The sequence below is a fragment of the Emys orbicularis genome, chromosome 5 (assembly GCF_028017835.1).
Source record: "Emys orbicularis isolate rEmyOrb1 chromosome 5, rEmyOrb1.hap1, whole genome shotgun sequence".
NCBI lineage: Eukaryota > Metazoa > Chordata > Testudines > Emydidae > Emys > Emys orbicularis.
The window spans coordinates 87,757,509-87,784,079 of NC_088687.1; the positions used below are offsets into that span (position 1 = coordinate 87,757,509).

A 26,571-nucleotide genomic window follows, 5' to 3' on the forward strand; every position below is an offset into this window, starting at 1 on the left:
CTCTGGAATGGCAGCCGAAGCATGAAGTGGCATATGAATGTTTACCATAACTGGCACGTAAATACCTTGCAATGCCAGCTACAAAAGTGCCATGCGAACACCTGTTCTCACTTTCAGGTGACATTTTAAATAAGAAGAGGGCAGCATTATCTCCTGTAAATGTAAACAATCTTGTTTGTCTTAGCGATTGGCTGAACAAGTAGGAGGACTGAGTGGACTTGTAGGCTCTGAAGTTTTACATGGTTTTGTTTGAGTGCAGTTATGTAACCAAAAAAAAAAAATCTACATTTGTAAGTTGCACTTTTAGGACAAAGATTGCACTACAGTACTTGTATGAGGTGAATTGAAAAATACTATTTCTTCTTATCATTTTTACTTTGCAAATATTTGTAATAAAAAATAATACACCTGGATTTCAATTACAACACAGAATACAATTGATATGAAAATGTAGAAAAACATCCAAAATATTTAATAAAATTCTATTGGTATTCTATTGTTTAACAGTGCGATTCAAACGGTGATTAACTGCGATTAATTTTTTTAATTGCAATTAATTTTTGAGTTAATTGCCTGAGTTCACTGCGATTAATCGACAGCCCTAGTTTTAAGTTTGTAGCCTTGTTACCTAATAACATATAAAAAATATTTAAACTAAGTTCTTCCACCAAATGGAAGTCCTGCAGTAAAATTCCAAATATTACAAGTATTTTATATAAGACACAGAATGTACAAGCTTAAGAATATATCCAGAACATTTTTTTTAAATTGTGCAGTACATTTATACTTTCAATATTAATTTTTTTAAATTCAGAGTTTCAGGTTTAATCAATACATCAATTTATCATTGCATACTCTTGTCCTTCCACATACCAGAATCATCCATGACAGCAATTGCCTGCTCTGCTTTATGCTGCAGAGCAAGAAGAGCAGCTTGTCTTCCCTGAAGTGCTTTCAGCTGTTCCTGTTGTTGTAACATCCTTGTTAACAAGTCATGTTGCTTCTTCAAATTCTCTAGCTCCTCTTTAGCCTCCTGCTGGGGGTCTCTGGCCTGGCAGATAAGAAAGGATGCTATCATAGCTGTGGATTTATTTGATAACACTGCAATAGTAATACAATGACATCTTAATGTAAGCTGAACCTTAACAGCTCAATGAAACACCTCAAGACTAACAGTTTAGTTTAATGAGGTGAAGACTTAACTATCGTCTCCTCACACTTAAAGCTAGTTCTTCCAGACCAAGTTTGAGTCATTTTAGGGAAAAGTTTGTACTGCCAACCACCATGCTGCACAATGCCTTGTGGATAAGTAAAGTTATTTTGTCTCCAGGTCTGCCAACTCAGCACCCTCCACGAGCAGATTACAAAATTAAAAACTTGCACATTTCTTCCTTTAACTACACTAGGTTTATAAATTCATTAACACGAAAAGCATATAACCACAAAGCCATAAGAGTACTCCTCCCCTCAATCCCTGATAGATATAAAATGCAATTCAAGATACTGAATTAAAACAGCAAAAAAGCAAAGACTTCTGTTTGGTGTTGAACTTGTTTTAAAGAGTCTCTGCAGTAAACACTTTTTAAAAATATGGACCTGATCCTCTTCATTTCCTATACTGGCTTAACAGTCCAGTGTAGAGTGAAAACAGAAACTGAACGATCTGTTCACAAGTATCTGTTACGCAACTGCCAACCCAAAGAAGCACCACTGGACCCTGCCTTAGTAAGATCCAAGGTCCAAAATGATTCACTAGCCTCAAAGCTTTATCTTTCACTACACAATTTTGCAACAAATTATTTGTTTCTCATTCCATAAAACCATATGTAGGCTACAATTCTGCATCAAGTTTGAACCTGCATCTTCACAGTAGGAAGATGAACTACAAAAATACCAGTATTATGAATTTTTAAATATTTGCCAAGTCTTAAAAAAAAAAAAAAAACACTTTTGCCAAGCTGAAATTCCCACTCCCAAAGTAAAAAAATTCACCTGCCATCTAGTGTCGAGTGCCTACTGTAAGCAACTATGTATTTGAACTGTGAAAAATTCCTACATTGAAGAATATGCTTGCATATATTAAAGTACTTGGCCCTACCACAGAGGTACTTCCCACAGAGTTTGGAAGTTATTGGAAAAGGCAAGGTCAAGTACTTTAATGGACAGTAAATTAACTTTGTAGATAGGGTGCTGCTTCTTGCCCCCCTAGTAAAGTGTGTGGATCCCAGAATGGAGTGAGCAACTCTCTCTCAGCCTAGGCATCAGAAATGTCTGAATTTCCAAAAATCAATGTTTTAAAGGGTAAACCATGTTCAGCTCAATCCACTATTTTTAAACATCCAGAATTTAATTATTAATAAAAGGTCTTCAAAAATTTAATAAGAACTTGCAAGTTTTTAAAATGACTTAAAACCACTAAAAACGTCAATGATAATCCTTGTGTAAATCCCCATTTTAGATAGAGAAATTGAGGCACGGAAAGATTAGGTGATTTGTGCAAGATCACATATCAAATCAATGGCAGAGGGGAAAAAAAACCAAAACTGATAAACAAACCAAGCTTCATTTCAAGCATATCAGAGGCATCTGTACTCATTAAATCAAAGACCAATTTTTTTTCCAAGTTGGGTGTCTAAAATTAGGCACTCAAGCTTGACAAATTTGCTTCAAATAATGTATTTAAACAATTTGAGTTTAAACAAAAAAGATGGGGCACTAAAAATTCAATTACAAAAATATTTTTAAAAAAATCACAGCAGGACAGGACACATCTCAAACACAGTTTTTAAGGCACTGACCCCCACTAATGTGTTTTTCCCTGCAGCTATATACTGGGTAGTGCTACAGGTATGCACAGTTTATCCTTTGTAGAGATTTTATTACAGATCATATTTTTTCCTCTGGGCAACAGAAGTTTTTGATCTTCCACTTCACTTTTTCTACACAAGATGTTGGTTATTAAGTTCTTTCAGGCAGATTAATAGCATGAAAATTAACAGATCTCTAAGTGTGAATTATCTAAAATTACACTACATTAAACCAATTTTAAAACACTTTCTCAGAAATAAGAGTGCAATTGCATCAAGTCATGAATCTGAAGTGGCAAGCTGTGGCTGCAAAAAGTGAGATTAACAGATGGACATACAGTTAGATTTATACCCCTCACTAATCAAAAAAGAACATATGTTGGTTTGGAGGAGGAAATTAGTAAAAAACTCATTTTTATAAAATCTCTGCTTCCGAAAACAAGTCAACATGAAGAAGAAGAGACATTCAATGAAAATGTAGCCATACACAGGTAAGTAAGACAGATCTACTGTTATAGCGGTGACTAAAGCATTAAACACCAGAAGCTTCTGTATGGAAAGAATGAGAGAAAAAAGTAATTGTGCATTACAAATACTTAGTATGTTTTAAAGCTGTTTAGCAACAAAGGAACTGAGGAAGAAAAAGAAAATCAGCAAGTACAGACCCTATTTTGGAGGCTTGCCAAGGTAATATTCTGAAGAGTACCTGTGAGGGTAATCCAATCCTAATAGGCCAGATTTCCCTGCCATTCAGAGCAGCTGTGTCACCTTTCCCTTTTGGGCTTCTTGTAACGTCAATGTCTGAAACCTGTCCTTGTGAAGCTGAATTCCCTAGTTTGTCCTCAATGCAGGGCCGAATTTTCAGACTAAAAGATTCTTCCTTTATTAAATAGTTTAGTATGTTAGATTTAGAACACACTCCTGTTTAACATGCATTTTTAAACTATAAAATTGCTTACCTAATTCATTTGTGTCTTACTTATTATATATGGCAAATTGTATTACTTCAATCAAATAAGTCTTTTCTTGTTTAATTCTACTGAATTTTCAATTTCCTTTGTTAAAATTATTTTCTTAAATGACAGGATTCCAAATATCACTGTACCATGTAGTTATAGAGAACTACTTTTAATATTTCAAAGAACTATATTATAAAAGAAACCTAATTCCAAAACACTTAAAGCCACACACATAAAAATGAAAAAAATATGCTTTCTGTATAGATAAACAACCAGATACAAGCTTTGTTTACAATAATTCTATATGGATATATATTTCTGTCAGTATATATTTCTATCAGTACTGGTTATTTTTTCACATTTTAAACAACATTAAAAAAGTTAGACGTTGATGTTTAATCTCTACAATGTTATCTTTTTGAAAGACCTGATAAAAGCAAGAAGATCTTGCAGGACTTTTATAATTAGATTGAGAGACTGTCTGGTTTCATTCTGACTTTTAAATAAGTATCTCTGTATTCTTTATTTAAACGCTACTTTGTAACTTCCTAGAACACACATTCCTAACCCATAGTCTGTGGAGCACTTTGCTGATGGTCCACATCATGCTGGCTGAAAACAAAGAGACAACACCATATACACAGATGCTTAAATTTTATTAAAAAGGAGATAAAAATATTAGGAAGTATTCAACGTTCTTTTCCATGTAAGCAACTGCTGAAATTGCTACAGGAGTTATGTGATCACAAATGGGAGAGGAGATGGTCTGTGCAATCATGAAATGTATATATGTAGAAATGCCAGAGTCCATAAGACACTAAGAAGAGGTGGCCTACCCAACAAAAAAGGCTGGGAACCCCCATCCTAGAGTAATGCTTCTTATGGTATCACTATAGATATACTTATGCTTCCTACAGCAACAACCCATGATAGTGAACCATTTACACACCTCCATTACCCTTCAATTTCCCCAGTACTGGAAGCACGCCACTTACCAAAAACAGCTTAGAAAACCAGTCCTTTCTGCATTGATAACAGGCAAGATACATATTTAACCCCTAGAATTATTTAAAAGATTCATAAGCTATCAGAAAGTAAAATTGCTACAACAGAAGCTTTTTAAAACAAACTTTTTAAAAATATACATCATTGAGAGTTTGGGGGGTTTAAGTCTCCTTGAACTGAATTTCAGATTAACAATACTATCAAGTATCAGTCAGGAAAAGAAAAAACAGGTCTTCATTTCTAGCACCTTAATTACTAAAAGCAGCTTACCGTGGTATCTGAAGCCTCAGACTGCACATCTATGTTTAGCGATGTGCTCTCAGCTACAGAACCAGATCCCACAGCTGAATCTATAGTCCGAACATCCTCCTCCTCATTTTCTCTAGCCTGAAATATTTTAGCGGCATAAATCAAAAGCTATATAAATGGGGTAGTAAAAATGAATTATTATGGAAGGTACTGTATCTTGAAGTTAACTCCCCCAGTGGTACCATCAAAATATCAATAACTGACTCCTTAAAGTTTTCTCACATTGCTTAAGAGAGACATTATATCTATTTTTTAAGTGCTGAAACTTACAAGCATCTTTTGCAAAAATTTCAGATAGGATTTTTCTTGTTCTTTAAGATGGTCTATGAGATGTGACAAGCGCTCAACATTAGCAGATCTTTCATTTTTCTCTACAAGATCATCCCGCATGGAGCTGGCCTTAGCAATATAGTCACGAATTTGAACTAGTCTGCTCACAATCTGCAGAGAAGACATTGAAATTACTCAGTAAGTTAATCAATAAATAGTTTTGATATTTGTGATCCACAAGACGAGGGTGATAATTTAACTTATACCACACCTATGTAAATAAAATGAAAGGTGACATACTAGAGTTTATGGTCTCAATCCTACAGTTGGCACTGACTTCAACAGGGATGCAGCATGTGCATAAAGTTCCAAGATTGAGGATGAATGTTGCTTCCGTCAGATACCAGGTGCACTATTGAGCTCATCTCTCTAAACATTGGTTTCAGAGTAGCAGCCGTGTTAGTCTGTATCCGCAAAAAGAACAGGAGTACTTGTGGCACCTTAGAGACTAACAAATTTATTAGAGCATAAGCTCTAATAGCCCGAAGAAGGGGGCTGTAGCCCACGAAAGCTTATGCTCTAATAAATTTGTTAGTCTCTACGGTGCCACAAGTACTCCTGTTCTTTTTTCTCTAAACATTATGTCACAATTTGTATGCTAGTCCTAGAAATTACCAAAACAATTAAAATGGTAATCAGGTCAATCTCTAAGTTTAAAAGTGGTGTATTAAATAAACTGCTTCTCTCTCAGTATGCAGAGTTACTAGCATTATGTGATCATAAGCATTCCCACACATAGTACATTTTAAATCTCATTTCATGTGTTCTGAAGCAAGTTACTTTGTAAACAATTAAGAGTAGCAAAATATAAACCTTCATAATAACCATTCGGAATTAATTTTAAAAATTAATGAAACTTTCTAGGAAGCTTCATCAGGGTGTCTACAAAGCAACAATGAAATTAGACATTTTCTAAAAGTTCTGGTATTGTAGGAGGAAGAGATTGCAATAGGAATAGGCTGAGTCACGAACAATACCTGGCTACTATCCATAGCAGGTTCTCCTCTTCCATCTTCTTGAACAGACACCTGACAATTTTGCAAAAAGTCTTTACTTAGAGCAGATGCAAATAACTCTTTACATTGTGATGATCCACCAGTTTCTTTTTTTTGAGGGCTTGTAGCAGCATCCTTGCTTTTGTTAGTGTTAATCTGCAGTGATAGGAAGTTGAACGGTTTTCGGGTTTCATTAAGCAGACGTTTGTTGTTAGCAGCTGTTGCTCTGCCTTGAGAATCACTTCCAATGCTCCTCTACATAAAAACAAACCAAAGGAAGTTATTACATATTACTTAAATATTCCTTCAAAAACATTGTTCTATTTTTATTAGTTCACAATTGAACAATAGAGTGGTACCATCATGTGGCGTTACTAGGCATAGCTTGGAAAAAAAACAAGACTACAAAACCTACTAGCCAGAGAACTAAACTTACTAGCTGACAGCTGATATTAAAGATGATTAAAATCATCTCCACCAGGCAGATTCTGGTCAGAAGCCTGACCTTCCAACCAATCTATTGGGAATGACAGGGAGACTTCTAGAATTCCTATCAGGGTGCTGTCTCTGGACCCTGCTCTAAACTCCAGCTTCATGCCTGATAATATGAAGCCACATCTTCCCTTCCAAATGCATGAGAAAGAAGGTACTTATCCCATAGCCTCCTGACTACTGAATTGGAACAAAGAATAGCATCAGATACTGAATTTCTCTATAGGCTCTTCCTGTGTGGAAGATGATCTCCCACCCTACTCTAGACTGCATTTATTGGTTATCTTCCCCCAACCATAGCTCCAGAGCTTTCTTCTGCCACTACTAGGCTGGAATGTTTACTGATGCTATTCAGAACTCCGTGTGCAACCGTGACATTAAGTATATCAGTTCCACTCTACTGTTCCTTGAAAAGCTAAGAGCAGCAACAGAAATTCTAGAGTTGTCTGTCTTCAGATTTGGGAAGACTGCAAAGCAATGGGTCACATTTGGAAGATTATCATTACAACCATAAAGACTAGAGGTCACGGTTTTAATTGAAAACTTAAATTCAGCAAAAATTTAGGGCAGAAGTGTAGTAAAAACATGACATTCCATTCTGCCACAAGGCACACCATCCAGAAATAACCAGGGTTAGAGTCTCAAATTACATTACTTCAGGAAGTAATGCCTTCAAGAAAATACTTTCAAGATTGGCAGGTACTAAATAACCTCTAACTCTCACAGATGTGATACACACAGAGAAATACTGATTTGGAGAACTGCAATTTATTATATTACAGCGTGACACCATATGCCAACCTTCAGGTATGCTGTCTAGTGAAAGTAGCTGACCTACCCTTATGTATCTGGACACCATGATCCAGAATATATGTATTTTTCTACACTTTTTCCAGTTCAGAATCTGGACTATTATTTGCTACGTGACGTCAATGCACATTTTTTATTTGAGCCACTGACTTTCAAAGTCTTCCCTTTTGAAGTTTGTCAGATTAACAAAGACAGTTTAGCAGGTTTGTGTGGTTTTATATTCACATTTATACAATTTTCGCAAATACATATCCACAAACCTGATCCAGATCACTGAAGTTTATTCTTTGTTTAAGCCTTTCTAATTCTGCCTGCTCTGGAACAGACATCTGAGTCATATATCTAGTGTGAGGAAAACTATGAAGAGTCCTTGTCTTCCGCCGTCCCATTCCGGGTGAGGACTCTGGAGATATGTCATTAGTAAGCCTTGTTTCACCTTCCCCACCAAATTTTTTCTTGTTTTTCTCTGAAGACCTGTTTGCTTTCTTCTGTTGACCCCCCCAGTCCTTCAGAAAAGCAGAAAAAAAAGCATATTTAATATCTCTTTAGTGAAAAAAGATACGGTTTACTTCAGTGAATTGGAGTTTGACTCAATTTTAGAATTACAGAAAAAACAAAAATGCCAAAACCTACTTATATTTAAGCAATAATTTGAGAATCAAGTTGGATAATATAGTTTTCTCCAAAGCATGACTAATAAGTAATCTGACAGGAAGTTTGGTCCACTTAACCTTTTTAGCCTTCAGAAGTATTTGTTCACTTGAAACAAAGCTACACTAGCATTTTTCTTCTACTCAGTCTTCAGTGGGTTATAATGCTTAACCTTGAGGGCAAATTCCCACTTATGGCTTTCAATCAAATAGTCTAGCTCCCCCACACCCTCACCCCAAAAATGGTTTATACATTAGCTAGATTTGAGACTCAGTTTTGATAGGCTATCTCTTGACCAAGGATGATCATTCATATCAGCATAGGGCTCTTTCAAATCTATGATGTTTGTATCATACATTAGTTTGCTGACTTTTGTTTCAGTTGGACACATGTATTTAGTTTTATGAACAGAATGTAAGCAACTAACTTCTACTATAGTATTTTGTTTGACAATTTTTATGGTTTCATATCTATCCATCACTGCAGTAGAATCTACATGTCAATTTTCACCTACAGTATGATGTGACAATTAAAAAGTTAACATGAATCATACCGTATTGTTCAGCCGGTCATCAAAGCTCTCATTGCTCCAGCTAGGCAAGTCCTGATCATTCATGCCTTCCTCAAAAGGACCACCTCCTGTTGCCATGGTATGCAGTCAAAAATGCTATAAAAAAATTATAGTTGATGCAAAATGCAAAAATTAGCAATTCAGAGAAAAATCAAGACAGGTGCTATAACTAAACATTCTCACAGAAGTTGTAAATAAGCTATTAGAAAGTAAACCTCATATTGTTCTATTATAAAAGAACAGTACAAATTAAAAATATTTTAGTATTCCTCACCTTGTGTAATACAGAACACAAAGGTATAATAAGAAATTTTAGTTCCTGGAAACACTATAAAGAATGCAATACAGCAGGGGTCGGCAACATTCGGCATGCGGCTCGCCAGGGTAAGCACCCTAGTGGGCCGGGCCAGTTTATTTACCTGCTGACGCGGCAGGTTCGGCCGATCGTGGCCCCCACTGGCCGCAGTTCGCCGTCCCGGGCCAATGGGGGTGGCGGGAAGCTGCGGCCAGCACATCCCTCGGCCCGTGCCGCTTCCCACCACCCCCATTGGCCCGGGACAGCGAACCGCGGCGAGTGGGGGCCGCGATCGGCCGAACCTGCCGCGTCAGCAGGTAAATAAACTGGCCCGGCCCACTAGGGTGCTTACGCTGGCGAGCCACGTGCCGAACGTTGCCGACCGCTGCAATACAGTAACATCAGGTCCACAGTGATGTCAGTCTAATACGTCTTCCAAGAATTAAAAGTTTCCTATAAAGAATGTATTCAAAGCAAAATGTCCTTCATTCAATACTAAAATATATCGTAACAGAGCACTGAAAGGGACACTAGCTAACAATCAGTAAGAGGAATTCCTTTTCCTTGCTATACCACAAATTACAAACATTTAGTTAGAGAATGCCCTGGGTTTTATCCTAAATATTGTTTATAGAAAAATAAAAACATATGAACCACTATATTTTTGTATTTAGCTAGGAAATAGTTTTGCTAATGTAAGATAAACTAAGGGTCTGCATTAGAAACAAATCTGAAGTTAAATTAACTCTGTCAATAGTTAAGGAAATCACTTCTGCCTGAGTTTAACTAGTTTCGATAGAAGCAACACCCACTTACATATAGCTAAAGACAATTAGGGGAAAATATAGTAGCTTTTTAAAGCTGAATCCTTAGCTTATCCTGTTGAGTGTTGGTATGAAAGATCACAAACCATGTGTAATCACATATACTGTAGTGCTGCGAAACCAAACATGCACAATACAAGAATAAATCTGTAGTCAAGGTACCTGTGACACACGTTAACTGGGTTGAGCAGGAAACCAGTTCCTTTCACCCACACTGATATTCATATAACAACCACCTTCAATCACAGAAGTGGAATATTGACACACTTTTGCAAGTAATCACTTTTCAATATAGCCCAAGCTGTCAGGTGAAAATTAGGACCATGTTCTGAAGCTATATTATGCAATACAATGTGGTGTTATTTTATTTCTTCTGGTGCTAGTCAGAACTTAGTAGCTCAGATAGGAGACCAAAAAAACCAGAAGGTATATAATACTGGTGGGTCAGACATTCATCCCCATCCCAGACCACTAATTCCAAAACCCACATTTTCACATCACAGATAATGCACACTATACTGTATGTGCAGAGGTCATCTGTGTTTATAAGTTGGCTACCAACACTTTTATACTCATTTAACTGTGTCCACATGAGGGTGTTATACTACTTTCACTTTTATTGCTATAGTTAAAGCAGTACAACTTCCATGTGTAAACAAATCCGTAGTTCACCTCTGCCTAGGCACAAACTGCATAGCTAGGTTAATTTACAAAACAAAAAAATTAAAATATCGTAAGCATGTATTATTTTTGAAAACAGTTTTCTAAATCCATAGAAGGAACAAGCACTAAACAGATTACAAGGTTTGCAAGCAAAACTATCTTTGACTTTATCTTTTTGATAGCTGAGATACATGTGACTCTGAGCCCCTCAATGCCCCTGTCTAGCAACAACTGTTGCCAGGCCTGACAAACTCACTACACAAAGCACACAGTTACAAGATACTCTTTGGATAAATATTGTAAGGTACCATATAAAAATTGATGATACTCTAGTCATTAATATTTTTGCATGATGCATGTACAGTTAGAATGTAAAGAGTTATGTAGGTGTGCTGGAAATAAGTTACTAAAATATGTTTAGACCAAACAATCCAAGTAGAACTGGTTTGTCCTAAACAAAGCAACGTATATTGGCCGGTCCACTGTGGTCAGGCTTTACAACCAAAAGACAATGAAAGTATATTGCATGTAAGGTACACAGAATGATCAAACAGCAGGAAGAAGCACCAGCTTGCTTGAAAACACACAGTAGGACCAGAGTCTGAATTCCAGGGGGTCTTCTTCATGGCTCCTGAGGCAAAGATAATGAACTCTGGGGAATATAAGGAGCAACAAAAGAACATGCCAGTTATCCATCACTTAAGGGACAAAGAGGCCAGCTCTCTTTAAATTTGTGAAACGTGAGTCCCCCAGCCACATGGGTGAGGACCCAGAGAACTGACTGTAATATGTGAGAATTTGCCTGTTTTAGACACTAGAAAGCAGCTTATCTTTTTTTTTTTAAGTTGTAATCAGTTGTAATTCTATTATCTTTGCTTAATATCACTTAAATCTCTGTCCTCTATTAATAAACTTATTTTTAGTTTTTACCATAAAATCATCTCAGTCCTGTGTATTAAACTGTGGGCCTCAGATAAACTAACAGGCTTTCATGTCTCTTTGAAGGAAGCAGACTTGGTAATTCTGGTGACTGTCCAGTGACTGCAGATGGATACTGCAGAGAGAAGCCCCTGGGCAGCTCGGGAACTAGGGTTCACTGAATGTCAAGATTGGCAGAGTCTCAAGAAGTTTGCTGATAAGGTGAACAGCCGGGGGGTAGCAAAGAGCTGACAGATCCACCAAAGGTGTCTTGCTGAGGCAGAGGGGTAACACAGTAGCTTTTGGTTCTTGGCTCTGCAAGGATTGTTTCACAGTATATGAGAGACCTGACAAGATCAACTAACGACAGCTCCGATAAATCAAGGTGAGCACACACCTAAAATGTACACTATTCACATTTAACAGCACTAAAACACTGTTGCTGGCACCACATGAAAGAAGTTTGAGCAGGAGCAGCAGAGACATACTACTCCTCTGATGGACTTTCCTGCAAGGGTATTTCAAGAATTGGAGGGAGGAAAGGATGCTAAAAAAAGGACTAAACAGTGACTTTGATGGGAAAAGTAAAGACTTTGCCATTCAAAAGTATAATCACCTAAACTTATGTCTCTAGAGAGGGCAGTGCACCTGGTGCTATAAGCAGATGTCACCACCAATGGCATACAAGTGAGGAGGAAAACAGTATGTCATCAAAAAATTTATTAAAGATTGTTTTCAAGAGACCTCATTTCAAATCAATACGCACTATCAACACCAAGTGAAAACACAGAATAAGTTTTAGCTACAATGTGCAATTAAGGGCAAATCCACTGTGAATATATGCAAGGCTTGACAGTGTAACAACCATTTTATTCTGACCTATGTCACTGGCCATAATGAGTTCATCTTGGCAAGATTAAAAACCATCTGGTTTACAATCAAACTAGTTAAGTATATTCTTCCCTTCTGATGTTATACAAGTTGTCTAAGTCTAGTATAAGACTCCATCACAACAGCCAATTTTTTCCAGTGTAAAAAACAATGGGCAATATTGATCTTAGCATCTACCAGAAGTCAGATGCAGATCAGATACATTTTTATTACTACATAAAAACTCCTGTAAGGATTGAGTATTTCCACTTAAGTAAGACTTCTATGGCCTGGGCCACACTACCCCCCCACTTCGGACTAAGGTACGCAAATTCAGCTACATTATAAGTACCTTAGTCCGAACTTACCGCGGGTCCAGACGCGGCAGGCAGGCTCCCCCGTCGATGCCGCATACTCCTCTCGCTGAGCTGGAGTACCGGCGTCGACGGCGAGCACTTCCGGGATCGATCCGGGATCGATTTATCGCGTCTAGACAAGACGCGATAAATCGATCCCAGAACATCGATTGCCTGCCGTCGGACCCGGAGGTAAGTGTAGACGTACCCTATGACTGTACATAGGCCAAGATCAGTTCAGTTACACCTGTGCAAACTTCTGAAATCTTAAGTAACTCTTCTCTCCTATTTACCAATATTTTAGTGGCATTGGGACTTTTAATCCTGGTTTATAGCATTCACTAAATCAACTGGACTACTTACATGCTTAAACTTAAGCATGTGCTTAGGGACCTTGCTGAATCATGGTCCAGGCAGCTTATCATATTCTGATGATTTCCTACATTTGTTTTTAAAACGTTTTCTAATAAACCCGCATCCCTATTGGACTCACTTACATAAATTCTTAGAAACTGATGCAAATTATTGGTTATTTTGAGATAAGATTTTTTTCACTAAGATGAGCTTGAAGAGCTATACAATTCTTCCAACTTCTTTTTTCTGATTAGTTTGTTTTAACTAAGACCACATGCAGCTCTTTTCAAATAGTCAATTCAATAAAATTTCATGCATGGGAAATTAAGTTCAGCTTTTCTTGGTCTTTTACTTGGTGTGTTATTTTCTTTCACTTTACTTCCTAGCAGCTATTTGCAGAAGAGATTTGCTTATGAAAGTTTTGCTGACCTGTTATTCTCCCTTTGTGTTTCCACCAATCTATCCTCAACAAAAGGAAACCTTACAAGGTAGTGTTAATATCCTATGTGAACCTGCTATCCTTCAGCATAGAGTCATTAATCTCCAAGAATTAATTTTTTTTATTACAAGGGACTTTAATGAAACCACATTTGTCTGAAAAATTCATACCTACAACCGTCACAATATCTAATACTAGTATAACTGAACAGTTAGCCAAACTAACATCTTTTATGTTTATTTTCTCTGGGTTTTCGGTGACACTTTGCATACAGTCAGTTTCACCATTTCCCATTGGTCAGTATCTCCCTGGAGGAAGAGCCCCTTACAAGCACTAACAACAAAGAAGAAAATAATTCTTACCCAGTAAAGGTTTTAAAAAGAAAAAGAAAAAAATCAGGCCATTCCAGTTAGTGGATAGTCTATCAGAAAAATGGTTTGTTAAGCTAATTTAAAAAAAAAAAAATCCCAAAAATTTCAGGTTGAGAATGTTCATTCTTTTTTATCATCAAATAGTCACAGAAAGCCAACATACCAACTCCTCATTTTACCAGAATTTGCACTAATGATCCATACCATCAATTTTGTATTGTATAGCTATAAGACAATCCAATATCAAAACTGCTGATCCTATTAGATACACTGGCAATGATCAAATTGTGTAAAGGTACAAGTCCGGTTAACATTTGGCACTAGAGCAAACCAATGCCAAGATGTAACCTTTTATTTTAGGCCTTTTATTTTATTTTATGCACACTTATAACCTCAACTGTGACTGGGTCAAGTTATGAAATAGTCTCTTGTCAAATTTTAAAGTATCCATTTGAGCTGTAAAAGCTCAAAATGTTCAACATTTATAATTCGAAGGGGGTGGGGGTAAATCAAATATTCTGCACAAATCTTCAACTCAGAAGTTCTGAAAACTAGAGATTTTAAAGGGACAACATGAATTTAAAATCTAGCCACTTAAAATAGATAAATTAAAAGTAATTTCAGGTACCACAGACACTTCATGAAGCTCCCTTCTAATCTCCAGTTTTGCCATCATAGTCTGTTGTTATTGGGAGATCCAGGCAACTGAGAAATCTGGCTATACATTAAACTGTCTAAAGCAGTGTTGCCAACCCACGATGTAAACAAACAAAAACCCAGAGAAATAGTTCTCTAATCTCTTTCAGTTGACAGTCATATCCTCACATGTATCACAAACAACTGTGAACAAAAACACTGCAGCAGGAATGCTACTTGAACGGTGAGATGTCATAAGAACATAAGAACGGCTGTACTGGGTCAGACCAAAGGTCCATCTAGCCCAGTATCCTGTCTACCGACAGTGGCCAATGCCAGGTGCCCCAGAGGGAGTGAACCTAACAGGTAATGATCAAGTGATCTCTCTCCTGCCATCCATCTCCACCCTCTGACAAACAGAGGTTAGGGACACCATTCCTTACCCATCCTGGCTAATAGCCATTAATGGACTTAACCTCCATGAATTTATCCAGTTCTCTTTTAAATGCTGTTATAGTCCTAGCCTTCACAACCTCCTCAGGCAAGGAGTTCCACAAGTTGACTGTGCGCTGTGTGAAGAAGAACTTCCTTTTGTTTGTTTTAAACCTGCTGCACATTAATTTCATTTGGTGGCCCCTAGTTCTTGTATTATGGGAATAAGTAAATAACTTTTCCTTATCTACTTTCTCCACATCACTCATGTTGCCCAATCACTTAGTTTTGTGAGATCTTTTTGAAGTTCTTCACAGTCTGCTTTGGTCTTAACTATCTTGAGCAGTTTAGTATCAGCTGCAAACTTTGCCACCTCACTTTTTACCCCTTTCTCCAGATCATTTATGAATAAATTGAATAGGATTGGTCCTAGGGCAGACCCTTGGGGAACACCACTAGTTACCCCTCTCCATTCTGAGAATTTACCATTTATTCCTACCCTTTGTTCCCTGTCAGTGGGGGTGGTGCTGACACGCTCGATACCGAGCGGCCAGGCACAGGAAGGGCCCCAGCTGAAGTCCGTTTTCATTATGACCGCTATGCTAAGCCCAGGCCAGGGCACCCAGGACCTACCTGCCCTTCAGCCGCTCCGAGACCCCAGCGCAGGAAAGTTCCAGCGGGGATGGAGGAGCCGAGTGGGTCACTCTGCAAGGTGGGGAGGCGGTTAGCAGGGCGGACCCGCTCCTTCCCAGCGGCAAACCCGGCGGGCGGGCTCCGCGCCAAGGACCGCTGGCAGGGAAGCGTCGGGCGGCCGTTGCCCGTGAACGCGCAGCGTCTCCTTGGAGAAACGATCAACATACCCTCCCCCAACACCACCTCCACGCGGCGGGAACGACCGGCGCAGCTGGCCGGGCACCTTGGGGCGAGGAACCGCTGCACAGAACCGGCGGCCCCCTCCGCTCCGGGAGAGGGCGAGCCGTCGGCAGCCGTTTTATCTGCCACGATACTGGCCAGGCAAGGCGAGTGCTACGCTGCTCTCCCCCACCGACGAGGGCCCGGCCGAGCGGGCTGTGAAGACCAAGGACTCCACACAGGCCCGCCCCAGCTCTCCCTCCCGCGGCGCCTCAGAGGCCGCGAGAGGCGGACTCCCCGCGGGGAGCGACAGGGAAAAGGCCATGCGGGGGAGGAGGGAACAATGCGGCCGCGGCGCCACGGGAATAACGGGGGTTGGGCGCTCCCCTGGGGAAGGATCCCGCCTTGGGAGAAGCTCCGGATAACCGAGATCGGGGCCCTCACCCAGGCGCGCCCCCCGCCGGACTCGGGCTCCCAGACCCCGGCGGGGCAGCGGTGTTACCTTGGCAGCAGCTCCGCTGCCTTGGGCCTCACGCCCTGCGGCACCGAGCGGGCCCGGTTGGTTGGAAGGTGGGGGGGGGGGGGCAGGGACCCTCACACGCAAGCCTCAACGGCCACCTTCGCCGCCATTTTGGTTCTCCCCTGTACGCGGAGGCGGGGCGGGGCGGACGGATACACACCGTTACTTAGTAACCTGCCCCGGAGATGCTCTTCCGCGCTGCCCCCCCCGCGGCAGCGTAAGGGCACGTGACTGAAGGCTGGAACAGCGCGCTTTTTTCACGTTGTTCCGCTCACTGGATTCCTGGCGGGAATCTTGGGACAGCTGAATCGAGCCAGTGCCTCAAGAATAACCAAAACTACAAATCCCGGCATGCCATGCGTGACCAAGCGGGTTCCAACCACTTAGGAGCAGAGTATGGTGTGATTGGTAGTTTCAGTGGTCTTGAGGATGGCTATGGGTGGGTGGGGCGAGATAGACAGACAGACACTCTCCCATCGCAATGCATGCTGGGAAGAGTAGTCTTTGGTTACAGTGCTCTAATAAGGGTCAAGAATTGTTTTTTTGTCACTCGAAAGCCAGGAGTGTCTGCTGAGTCAGGTGTTCCCATTGCATCACAAGCAGGGTTGAGTGCACTTTTTGTTCAGCATGTCACTGGTTCAATCACCACTGGGATTCAGAGTCTCTTATCATCCAGTTTTTAAGTTCTCAGCCATTTTGATTTAATGAATTACACTGGTGCAATGCAGAGCTATAGTATGTAAGATATGTATTTATCCCATGCCAAGAGTCTGATACCACTGTGATCTCTGATGTAACTCAACTAATCACCCCACCCTTACTCAACAGCTAATGTTTAGTAACAGAGGGGTAGCCGTGTTAGTCTGAATCTGTAAAAAGCAACAGAGGGTCCTGTGGCACCTTTAAGACTAACAAAAGTATTGGAGCATAAGCTTTCGTGGGTGAATGCCCACTTCATCAGCTAATGTTTATGCATACAACAGTCCCATGGGTTGTCTGGGAGGAGACTGCACACATAGCGGATGACAGGGCCTAACTGCCACAATTCTTCAAAACAATACAACCAGCCCATGCAGTTGCCCCAAACTCACATTCCCTCACCCTTGCACACATCATTATTCACCACTCACACAAATCAAAACAAATCTTCCACGATTGTCACTTTCTACATGTATCACTGAAGCCTAGAATGTCTCTCAAGTCTGTGTGAAGTGACAGAAACAGCAACAAGTATGATAGAGAGCTAATTTTGATTAGAATATCAGCAAATTCAATCATCACTGGGCTTTGCAATCTGTTACCATCGAGTTTTTAAATTCTCAACCATTTTCAGCTATTTTACCACCTGACTTTATGAATTACACCTGTGTGATAATGCAGGCTTTCAGCTACTCGTACTGCATATTGATCTAGCTCAGGGGTTCTCAAATTGGGGGTTGTGACCCCTCAGGGGGTTGCACGGTTATTATGTGGGGGGACATGAGTTGTCAGCCTCCATACCCCCAAATCCCATTTCACCTCCAGTATTTATAATAGAATTAAATATTTTTAAAAAATGTGTTTTTCATTTATAAGGGGGGGTCACACTCAGAGGCTTGCTGTGTGAAAAGGGTCACCAATACAAAAGTTTGAGAACCACTGATCTAACTGCATTACAGGTGTCCTAAAAAGGAAGGAGAATTGTTGGGATTGTGCCTTTTGTTTACTTCTTTATGGTTATATATAAAAGATATTAAACATTTTTTAGATTTTAAATTCATGGCATACTAATAGGATCATGACATCAGTCATCAAGTGTGAGAAGTTATTTTTATTTAGACTGCAATAGAGACATCAGTTTAAAGTGCATAGTTAGGTTTAAAAAATTTTTCATCTTCTCTCATAAGTCACACATAAAATGATAAATAAAAGATTAAAGAGAAAAATCTTCCTTTCAGCACATGTAATTTGTGCATTTATCTGCACACTGTGTATAGTCTTTTTTACTGTTTCCCCTGTTGTGTGTTTTGTTTTGTGTCATTTGTAGGTATTTTTACACAGCAACAAGAGAAAAAAACAAAAGCCTGCATTATCACACAGGTGTAATTTCAGGCCTTCATTATACATCATAAAGAAGCACACACACACACAAAAGCACATAGGAGAGAACTCTATATCTGTTTATACGTAAATAGTTACATAGTCTTAAGCGCCAGCTATTAACATATACCTGTGTTTTGTAAGATCAATAACACTTTGGCTTCCTCTCTGCAGCTCTTTACATCAGCTCTTCACGCCTACCACCTGTTGGTCTACTTCATACAAGGTTACTTTTAATATGCTATAACTCCTGCTAAGGTGTCCTGTGGTCTCTATCAGCCACATCTCTGTATTAAAAATAAGATACCTGGGGTGGAATGTCCAACATCTAGGCATCACTGACATTCAGAAAACCCCTGCTCAGTTGCTGCCTAGCCCTGTAGGCACCTTAATTCCCTATGTGCTTAAGTTTCTGCCATTAAAATCCCCAAAGTGCTTAAATTTTGGCAGTCGGGTACGTGCTCAGCCACCTAAGTCCTGACGCTGCCCAACTGCTCCGTGCTTAACTCACATTCACAAACTGAGTGTTCCTCTGCCTGCTATCCCTTTGGGGCCCAATCCCGTAGACATACTCAGAGCACGTCTAAACCCACACCAAATGTCTGCTGGTGGTGCAACCCCCTCTTATGTCCTTTAGACCAATGGTTAGAGCACTCACCATTTGTGTTTATATAAGCTTTTCCCAGAGTGACAGGTGATATAGTAGCCATATGATATCCAGGTCCCTAACTAAGAGCAAAGGTTGCAGCTCAAAAGGGGTATCCAATCATGAGTTGATCATACCTCTACTACTCCCAGAAGTAGGGAAAAGGGGCCATGAATTCCCAAGCCTATATTACCTGAGACTCCCAAAGCAGGAGGCTCTAGGAATTTGTTTGTGGTTTACTGTTGAATGCTGATCCCGTGCAGTGTGTGTTTTCTTTATGATACATTAAAAATATGGTAAAGGAGACTTACATTGTTACTAAAGCCTTCATCACCTTATTTTACTTTACACTAGCAAAAAAACAGCTGCAGGAAGTTATTTTCCATGGCTCATCAACTGATCCCCTTTGTGCGAGAAGAACACAAGGACCAGAAACTCTGTGAGGCAGCGAATCTCTTGGATTTTTATGGCAAATGTCCCCACAGCAGGTAGGGGCATAAGGGTATATTCCTATGTTTCCATAAGTGAAATCACTTTCAAAAAAGAATATGCATCAACTTCCTGTAATAGATCATGCTGATTTGTACCATTACCATCTGTATAAATATTGTGCAGTTAATAATCTCAGTTTAGAGCATGTAACAGATACTTGTTAAAATAATTCCGCATCTATTACTTGAGTAATGTCTTTTTCTCCCGCCCTCTATTGCCCTGCATGGATAATCAGCATTATACTGGAAATGGTTCAGATAAAGAGATGTACTCTGTTGTGACAGAGCAGTACCTCTTGTTGTCCTGCAGATGGCAGCAGCATCTAGCTCAGTGGTTGTCAACCTATTTATCATTGTGGGTCACATATGCCGCTCTGTATGTGTTATGTGGGCCACATCCACACAATATATATATATATATGTACTGCCTGTACATCTAAAAAAAAATAAGGTTTAGTATTTGTTATATGACAGAAATACGATTCAAATTGATATAGTGTCTTTCATTTCAACACCGGCAAATGTCTACCAAGAACATTTTAAAGTAGCTAAATAAGTAAAAACATTAACTGTTAAAAATTAATTTACTGTAAGGGTGGCATGGCATGGTGTATTGCCACCCTCACTTCCGTGCTGCTGCTGGTGGTGCGGCTGAACTGAACGCCCAGAGAGTGCGGCTGCGGAGCCTGCCTGCAAAGATGGGGAGCCCTGTCGGGTGCATGGGACTGCTCACCATGCACCCAGCCCCCCTGCTAGGGACTGTCCCCCATTCACCCAGAATCTAGATCCCTCAACACTGGGCTGGCACAAATGCCTGTCCTGCAGAGACAGGGTGCCCTATCCAAGGCAGAACAGCCCCCGCCCCCATGGACTGCCCCCTCCAGAATCCAGTCCCCCACCCAGGGACTGACCTCTTATGCAACCAGCCTCCCACTTAGGGACTTCCCCTCAGCACCCAGCACCCGACTTAGGGACTGCCCCCAGCACCTCCATATCCAGGTACTGTGCTCCAGTATCTAGCTCCTCATCCAGGGACTGTCCCCAGCCATTAGTCTCCCCACCTAGAGTCTGTCCCCCATGCACTAGCTGCACTGCTCTCCCTGCAGCCCTAGCCCCCTGACCCTCTCCCTGCACTAGGGTTGCCCGGCATCCAGTTTTTTACCGGAACACCTGGTCAAAAAGGGACCCTGCTCATGGGGCCGCTAAAAGGGCAGTCACGGGGTCTCTGCCTCTGCCCCAAGCGCTGGCTCCACAGCTCCCATTGGCTGGGAACCTGGCTGGGGGCAGTACCTACAGGTGTGGGCAGCGCACAGAGCCACCTGGCTGCCCCGGCGCCTAGGAGCCGGACATGCTGGCTGCTTCCAGGAGCTCCCTGAAGTAAGCACCGCCCATAGCCCACACCTCAAACCCCCTTGTGATAAATGAAGTAGGGAGAGGATAGCTCCCTTTTATGAACACCCAACCAGCCAGTTAGCTGTAAAATCCCTCTTGGTGTCTGTTCTCTGCTTGCTTTACCTGTAAAGGGTTAACAAGACCACAGGTAAAAGAAAAGGGGTGGGCACCTGACCAAAAGAGCCAATGGGAAGGCTAGAACTTTTAAAATTGGGAAAGAAACTTTCCCTTTGTCTGTTGTTCTCTGGAGAAGGACACATGAAGCAGCAATGCTATGTAAGGCTTGAACCAGGTATGAAAATTCATCTTCCATACCTAGCAGAAATTATTTGGATAGGGAATTTTTAGACAGACACAATCAGGTTTATTTTTTTATTTTGGCCTTTGATCTCCTCTGTGCTAACCCTTGATGCTTTTGTTTGCTTGTAACCTTTAAGCTGAACCCCCAAGAAAGCTAGTTTGGGTGCTTAATTTTTGGAATTGCTCTTTTAAAATCTAGCAAAAGCCTATGTTCCAGATGTATTTTTTTCCTTTTTGTTTTTAATAAAATTTAGCTTTTTTAAGAACAGGATTGGATTTTTGGTGTCCTAAAAGGTTTGTGCATATGCTGTTTGATTAGCTGGTGGCAACAGCTAATTTCCTTTGTTTTCTTTTTCAGCTCTTCCCCGGAGGGCATGTGTGAAAGGGCTTGAGGGTACCCCACAGGGAGGAATTCCCAAGTGCTCCTTCCTGGGTCCAAGTGTGTTTTTTGATGGGTTGTTTTTTGCATTTGGGTGGTGGCAGCATTTACCAAGCCAAGGTCAGAGAAAAGCTGTAACCTTGGGAGTTTAATACAAGCCTGGAGTGGCAAGTATTAATTTTGAGAATCCTTGCAGGTCCCCACCTTCTGCACTTGGAGTGGCAGAGTGTGGATTCAACCTTGACACCCCTCCTGCACCCCAACCCTCTATTCCAGCTCTGAGCCCCCTCATGCACCCCAAACCACTCATCCCCAGCCCCAACCCAGAGCCCACACCCCCAGCCAGAGGGTACACCCCATCCCGCACTCCAACCTCCTACCCCAGCTAAGAACCCCTTCCCACACTCCAAACCCCTTGGCCCCAGCCCGGAGCCCCCTCCTGCACTCCAAACCCCTCATCCCTGGCCCCACCCCAGAGCCTGCACCCCCAGCCGGAGCCCTCACCCCCTCCTGCACCCTAACCCCCTGCCCCAGCCCGTGAAAGTGAGTGAAGGTGGGAGAGAGCAAGTGACAGAGGAATAGGGGGCCTGCTAAACCCAGGGTTGTGAGTTCAATCCTTGAGGGGGCCACTTAGGGATCTGGGGTAAAATCAGTACTTGGTCCTGCTAGTGAAGGCAGGGGACTGGACTCGATGAACTTTTGGGGTCCATTCCAGTTCTATGAGATAGGTATAGGTAACTTTGGTTGGACATATTCTTGGAAGTTTCATCAGATGACATAATCTTCAATTAAAGATTAATCTTTAATTCCTGGAGATTCCAGGACAATCCTGGAGGGTTGGCAACCCTACAGAGGAAGGGGGGGGGAAATGAGCGGGGGGCAGGGCCTCGGAGAAGGGACGGGGCCTCAGGGAAGAGGCAGGGCAAGGATCTTCAATTTGTGCAATTAGAAAGTTGGCAACCCTACCCTGCGCCCTAGCCCACTGCACCCCATCCCCATGGCCACTGGTCTCCTACTTCAGCTGCCCATAGCTGAGCAGTGCAGCCTGCCCTGCCCGTCTCCCTCTGCAGTCCTAGTCCCGGGAGCCTGCTCCAGCCAGGGCTACTGGACCCATGATCTTGCACAGCCCCATTTTTGCACCCCCCTACCAGCCCTGTGCCAGGGGCAAGTGACCCTCCCACCCCACCCTAGTTATGGCCCTGCGGATGTCACATGAGCCACAGCTGTAGGCTGACTAGGCTGCAAGTGGCCTGTGGGCCGCATGTTGAGAACCACTGATCTAGTCACGTTCACATTCTCTAGCTATCTGAAATAGCAATGTAGAAATGCGCTAAATGGAAACAGAAAAGAAAAACAAAAAGAGAGAGAGAGAATTGTTAACTTGTAAAAGCCACACAGATTTTCTCCCTGATCCCAAACAAAGAACTATACAATGAAAGAAACAAAACAAAAACTAATATACCTTATGAAGAAATGATCACAGCCAGGAGTTCATATGCTTTTGTCCCTGTTTTTATTCAGTCCACTTTGAAGCTAAATTAATTAGGGAATTCTCAATTTCTATTCTTTCTGCATTATTATAGATAGCAAAAAGAGATAGTTCCAACATTTGAGATTCCATTCTAAAAAGAAAGCATTGAGGGGACTATTTTAAAATTGGAAAATTAAAAGAGCATCTGATAGCAGCCATTCCTGCACATTCCATGGACTAATTGCTTTCTTTACACCTTATGGCTTTGATTTACATCAAAAAAATATGTCAACATTAAAGTATTTAGCATATAAACCTCTGTTGAATACTTCAAAGCCACCCTAATTTTCATGTCCATATGTGCTCCTATTTTAATACAGAAGCAATCTGCCAAAATGTGCAGCACTAAAGAGTACATCTGATTGAAAATAAATGTGTTCTCTTTAGCAGTTACGTTGTCTTGGGCTCACACCCTGGAGATGCATGTTGACTTTGTGTATTAACACAAGTTGTCAAAACATGTCACATTGTAGCAATACAGAGTTAAGTAATTTCACAAAGTACCATGGAAATTAACTTTGTGGTGTGATACTGCATACTTTACTGAAGCAATAAAGCATGCAATACTGAGCCACACATCACCGTGGGTAAGTGTGAGGCAATGGGGTACCATTTAACCAGTTCAGTAACTGTCACTTTTATAAAATACTGCATGCACTCAAATTTCATGTGATGTGTGTTACTTATATCCAGATATTTTATTTGCATTTTACTCCCCGATAGCCTTCAAATGCTACATGCTATTGATATTTATAATTTACTTGTTCATCTTCCATTGTTGGGGAGAGATATTTTAGGTGCCTCTTACCCAAGAAAGCCTGTGCAATTATTCTTAAAGTGTGCGGTTGCTTTTATGAATCAGTTTTTAAAAATGAACAAATACTTGTAGTAATGAATCTCATATATGTAAATCAAATTTAAACTAGTGAACACAGGGACATAAAAGTTAGGGTGGCTTTGACATGTTTTGATTAGATTTATAATCTAAATATTACTGACACATTTCTAACATAATTGCTTACTTCATACTGTCCTTTGTTGAACTGCACTGGCATGTTTTGATGACATACACTTAATTTCGCCATATTTCTTCACTCAGTGGGGCTACGGCTACAGTGTGCTCAGTTCTGATGGTATGAAGAGATTGCAACAACTCCACAGTTAAGGTTGCAACAGGACTCTATTATAATGCTAATTTCTGTCCCCTAAAACAAAAATGCTCACTCTTCTTAAAATTTGAAGGGAAATTTTTAGTAGAAGGGAGAATTTTTCTAGAAAATTTGAAAGAAAGTAAGACTTAAAGCTGAAAATACAGTCAAATTATGATTCTGGAATTACTTGGTAAATAGTTTCCATCATATCTACAGGAGAGTTTTCAAGCAAAGAAAATAAAAAGTAATAATTAGCATTTTTTCTAAAAGTAGACATAGCCCTTGATTGCTACATCCAGCAGCGCAAAACAATGTCAATAATATTTTCATTGACAACATTAACATATAAAAATTCACGTGTAATTCCCCCCCATCATCAATCTATCCTTCTAATGGAAACAACTTGCTACTTCTTGAATATTGGCTAAAGGGATAGCCCTATATTAAATTGAAGGGGAAACAACTCATTCCATTTCTGAAAGAATTCTACCCAAGGAAGCCAGTATTCAGTTATAAGAAGTATGGATTTGATCTCCAGGGAGATATGTAACATATGAGTTTTTGCAGTGATGCCACCATTTAACTTAACAAAGACTATGGGCCAAATTTAATGGTGAGGTAAATTATGGGTTAACTACCATGCTGCTGAGTAAGTGGATATGTCACTAAATAAGTATAAACACCAAAGTGTAGGGATGGAGGAGCAGGCATGCAATGGCAGTAAGACAGAACTGGTGGGGGCAAGTGCTTTATGTTATACCTTTTTACACTCTCCTGTTTGTTTTTTTCTGATACAACCACCACCCTTCCACCTCCTCATATGAATTACCACTTATTTTCACCCACATACTGATATAACTTAAACCACTTTTGAATTTGGCCCATTATTTGTTTCTATTGGCTTTGTGCACTTCGAAGCCATTTCGCATTTCACTTTCAGTTCAGCAGGAATGAGAGAGAGTCTACACACACTTTGTGCACCAGCAAGAGTGCCTTACATTAATATAGCTTATTTTGTTTTGTAGCTGATTTAGTTAAATTGCTGCAACCCCCCTGTATGTAAATCAGTTTCAGAATCTCCACATAAGGGAACAACTCCCACTTAACTAACGTGGATTCTATTTAAATTGTTACATAAACTGTGAGTAGATCAGCCCTAAAAGGAAAAAAATATGTTTTTTCAAAGTATGCTGTTTTTCATAAATATGACTCCAAAATACCATATGGAGTATAAAGAGTTGTTAACTTTATTTAGCTATTTAAAAATTATATCTGCATTTTTACTAACAATCTAATTGTTAGGTATTTTTGGTCACATATAAAGGACTTTGAGTTTCTAGTCACTCTAACTGTTGAATGACAGGGTGGCATATTATATATGATGACTCAAAATGAGCCCTTATACAAGCTAGAGTAGTGGTTCTCAAACTATGGGGCGGGCCTCCCAAAGGAGGCGCAAGCAGTGTGCTTTTTTTTTTTTTTTTTATTGAAGAGCTCTGGCTGTCAGCCCTGGTTGGCTAGGTCTTGTGCAGAAAAGTCGTGAATACCTGGGAGGTGGGAATAAAGGGAACAGCCAGAGCCCCACCGGGCCGGGGCTGACAGCTGGAATCCTGCCACCCAAGCACGGTCTCTCCTTCCCACCCAACCCCACTCCCTCACTGGTAGGCAGCCCAGGCTTGGGCTCTCCTTCCCTCTCCCTTCAATCCCTCACCAGGAGACACTTTGAGCTCAGGCTGTCCTTCCCCCACTCCCCAATCCCTCATCTGGAGGCAGCGGGGCTCTGGCTGTCAGTCCCAGGGTGCCAGCAGCAGCACAGAAGTAAGGGTGACAATGGGGCGCAAGCAACCCTTACTTCTGTGCTGCTGCTGGCACGGCACTGCCTTCAGAGCTGAGTGCCCAGCCAGCAGCTGCTGCTCTCTGCTCTGCCTTCAGAGCTGGGTGGTGATATATGTACTTGGAGGGGGTGGTGTAAATGACTACAGACACAAAGAAGGGGGGTCCAATCAAGTAAGTCTGAGAACCACTGAGCTAGAGCAATTTTATTGAAGTCAGTAGAGTTGTACCACGTACATCAGGGCTGAATTTGGTCTGTCTTGTGTAAAAGTGAGACTGTGCCTTTTAACATGTCTATCTGCTCTGCACA

General features: G+C 40.9%; 2 protein-coding genes across 2 annotated transcripts in view; one reads left to right on the forward strand and one right to left on the reverse strand.

The window, feature by feature from the left end:
* The window catches only part of PCM1 (pericentriolar material 1), an 80,916-nt gene extending 64,322 nt beyond the window's left edge, over window positions 1-16,594 (reverse strand). The window contains exons 1-7 of the mRNA XM_065405173.1: window positions 16,442-16,594; window positions 8,912-9,025; window positions 7,968-8,213; window positions 6,388-6,660; window positions 5,351-5,521; window positions 5,042-5,158; window positions 874-1,051 (exon numbers count right to left, since the gene is read on the reverse strand). Coding sequence (XP_065261245.1) covers window positions 874-1,051; window positions 5,042-5,158; window positions 5,351-5,521; window positions 6,388-6,660; window positions 7,968-8,213; window positions 8,912-9,007 — 1,081 coding nt within the window. The 5' untranslated portion in view covers window positions 9,008-9,025; window positions 16,442-16,594. The remainder of the gene's footprint in view (window positions 1-873; window positions 1,052-5,041; window positions 5,159-5,350; window positions 5,522-6,387; window positions 6,661-7,967; window positions 8,214-8,911; window positions 9,026-16,441) is intronic.
* Window positions 16,595-19,568: 2,974 nt separating this feature from the next.
* FGL1 (fibrinogen like 1) overlaps window positions 19,569-26,571 on the forward strand; it is a 46,770-nt gene continuing 39,767 nt past the window's right edge. The window contains exon 1 of the mRNA XM_065405639.1: window positions 19,569-19,672. Coding sequence (XP_065261711.1) covers window positions 19,569-19,672 — 104 coding nt within the window. The remainder of the gene's footprint in view (window positions 19,673-26,571) is intronic.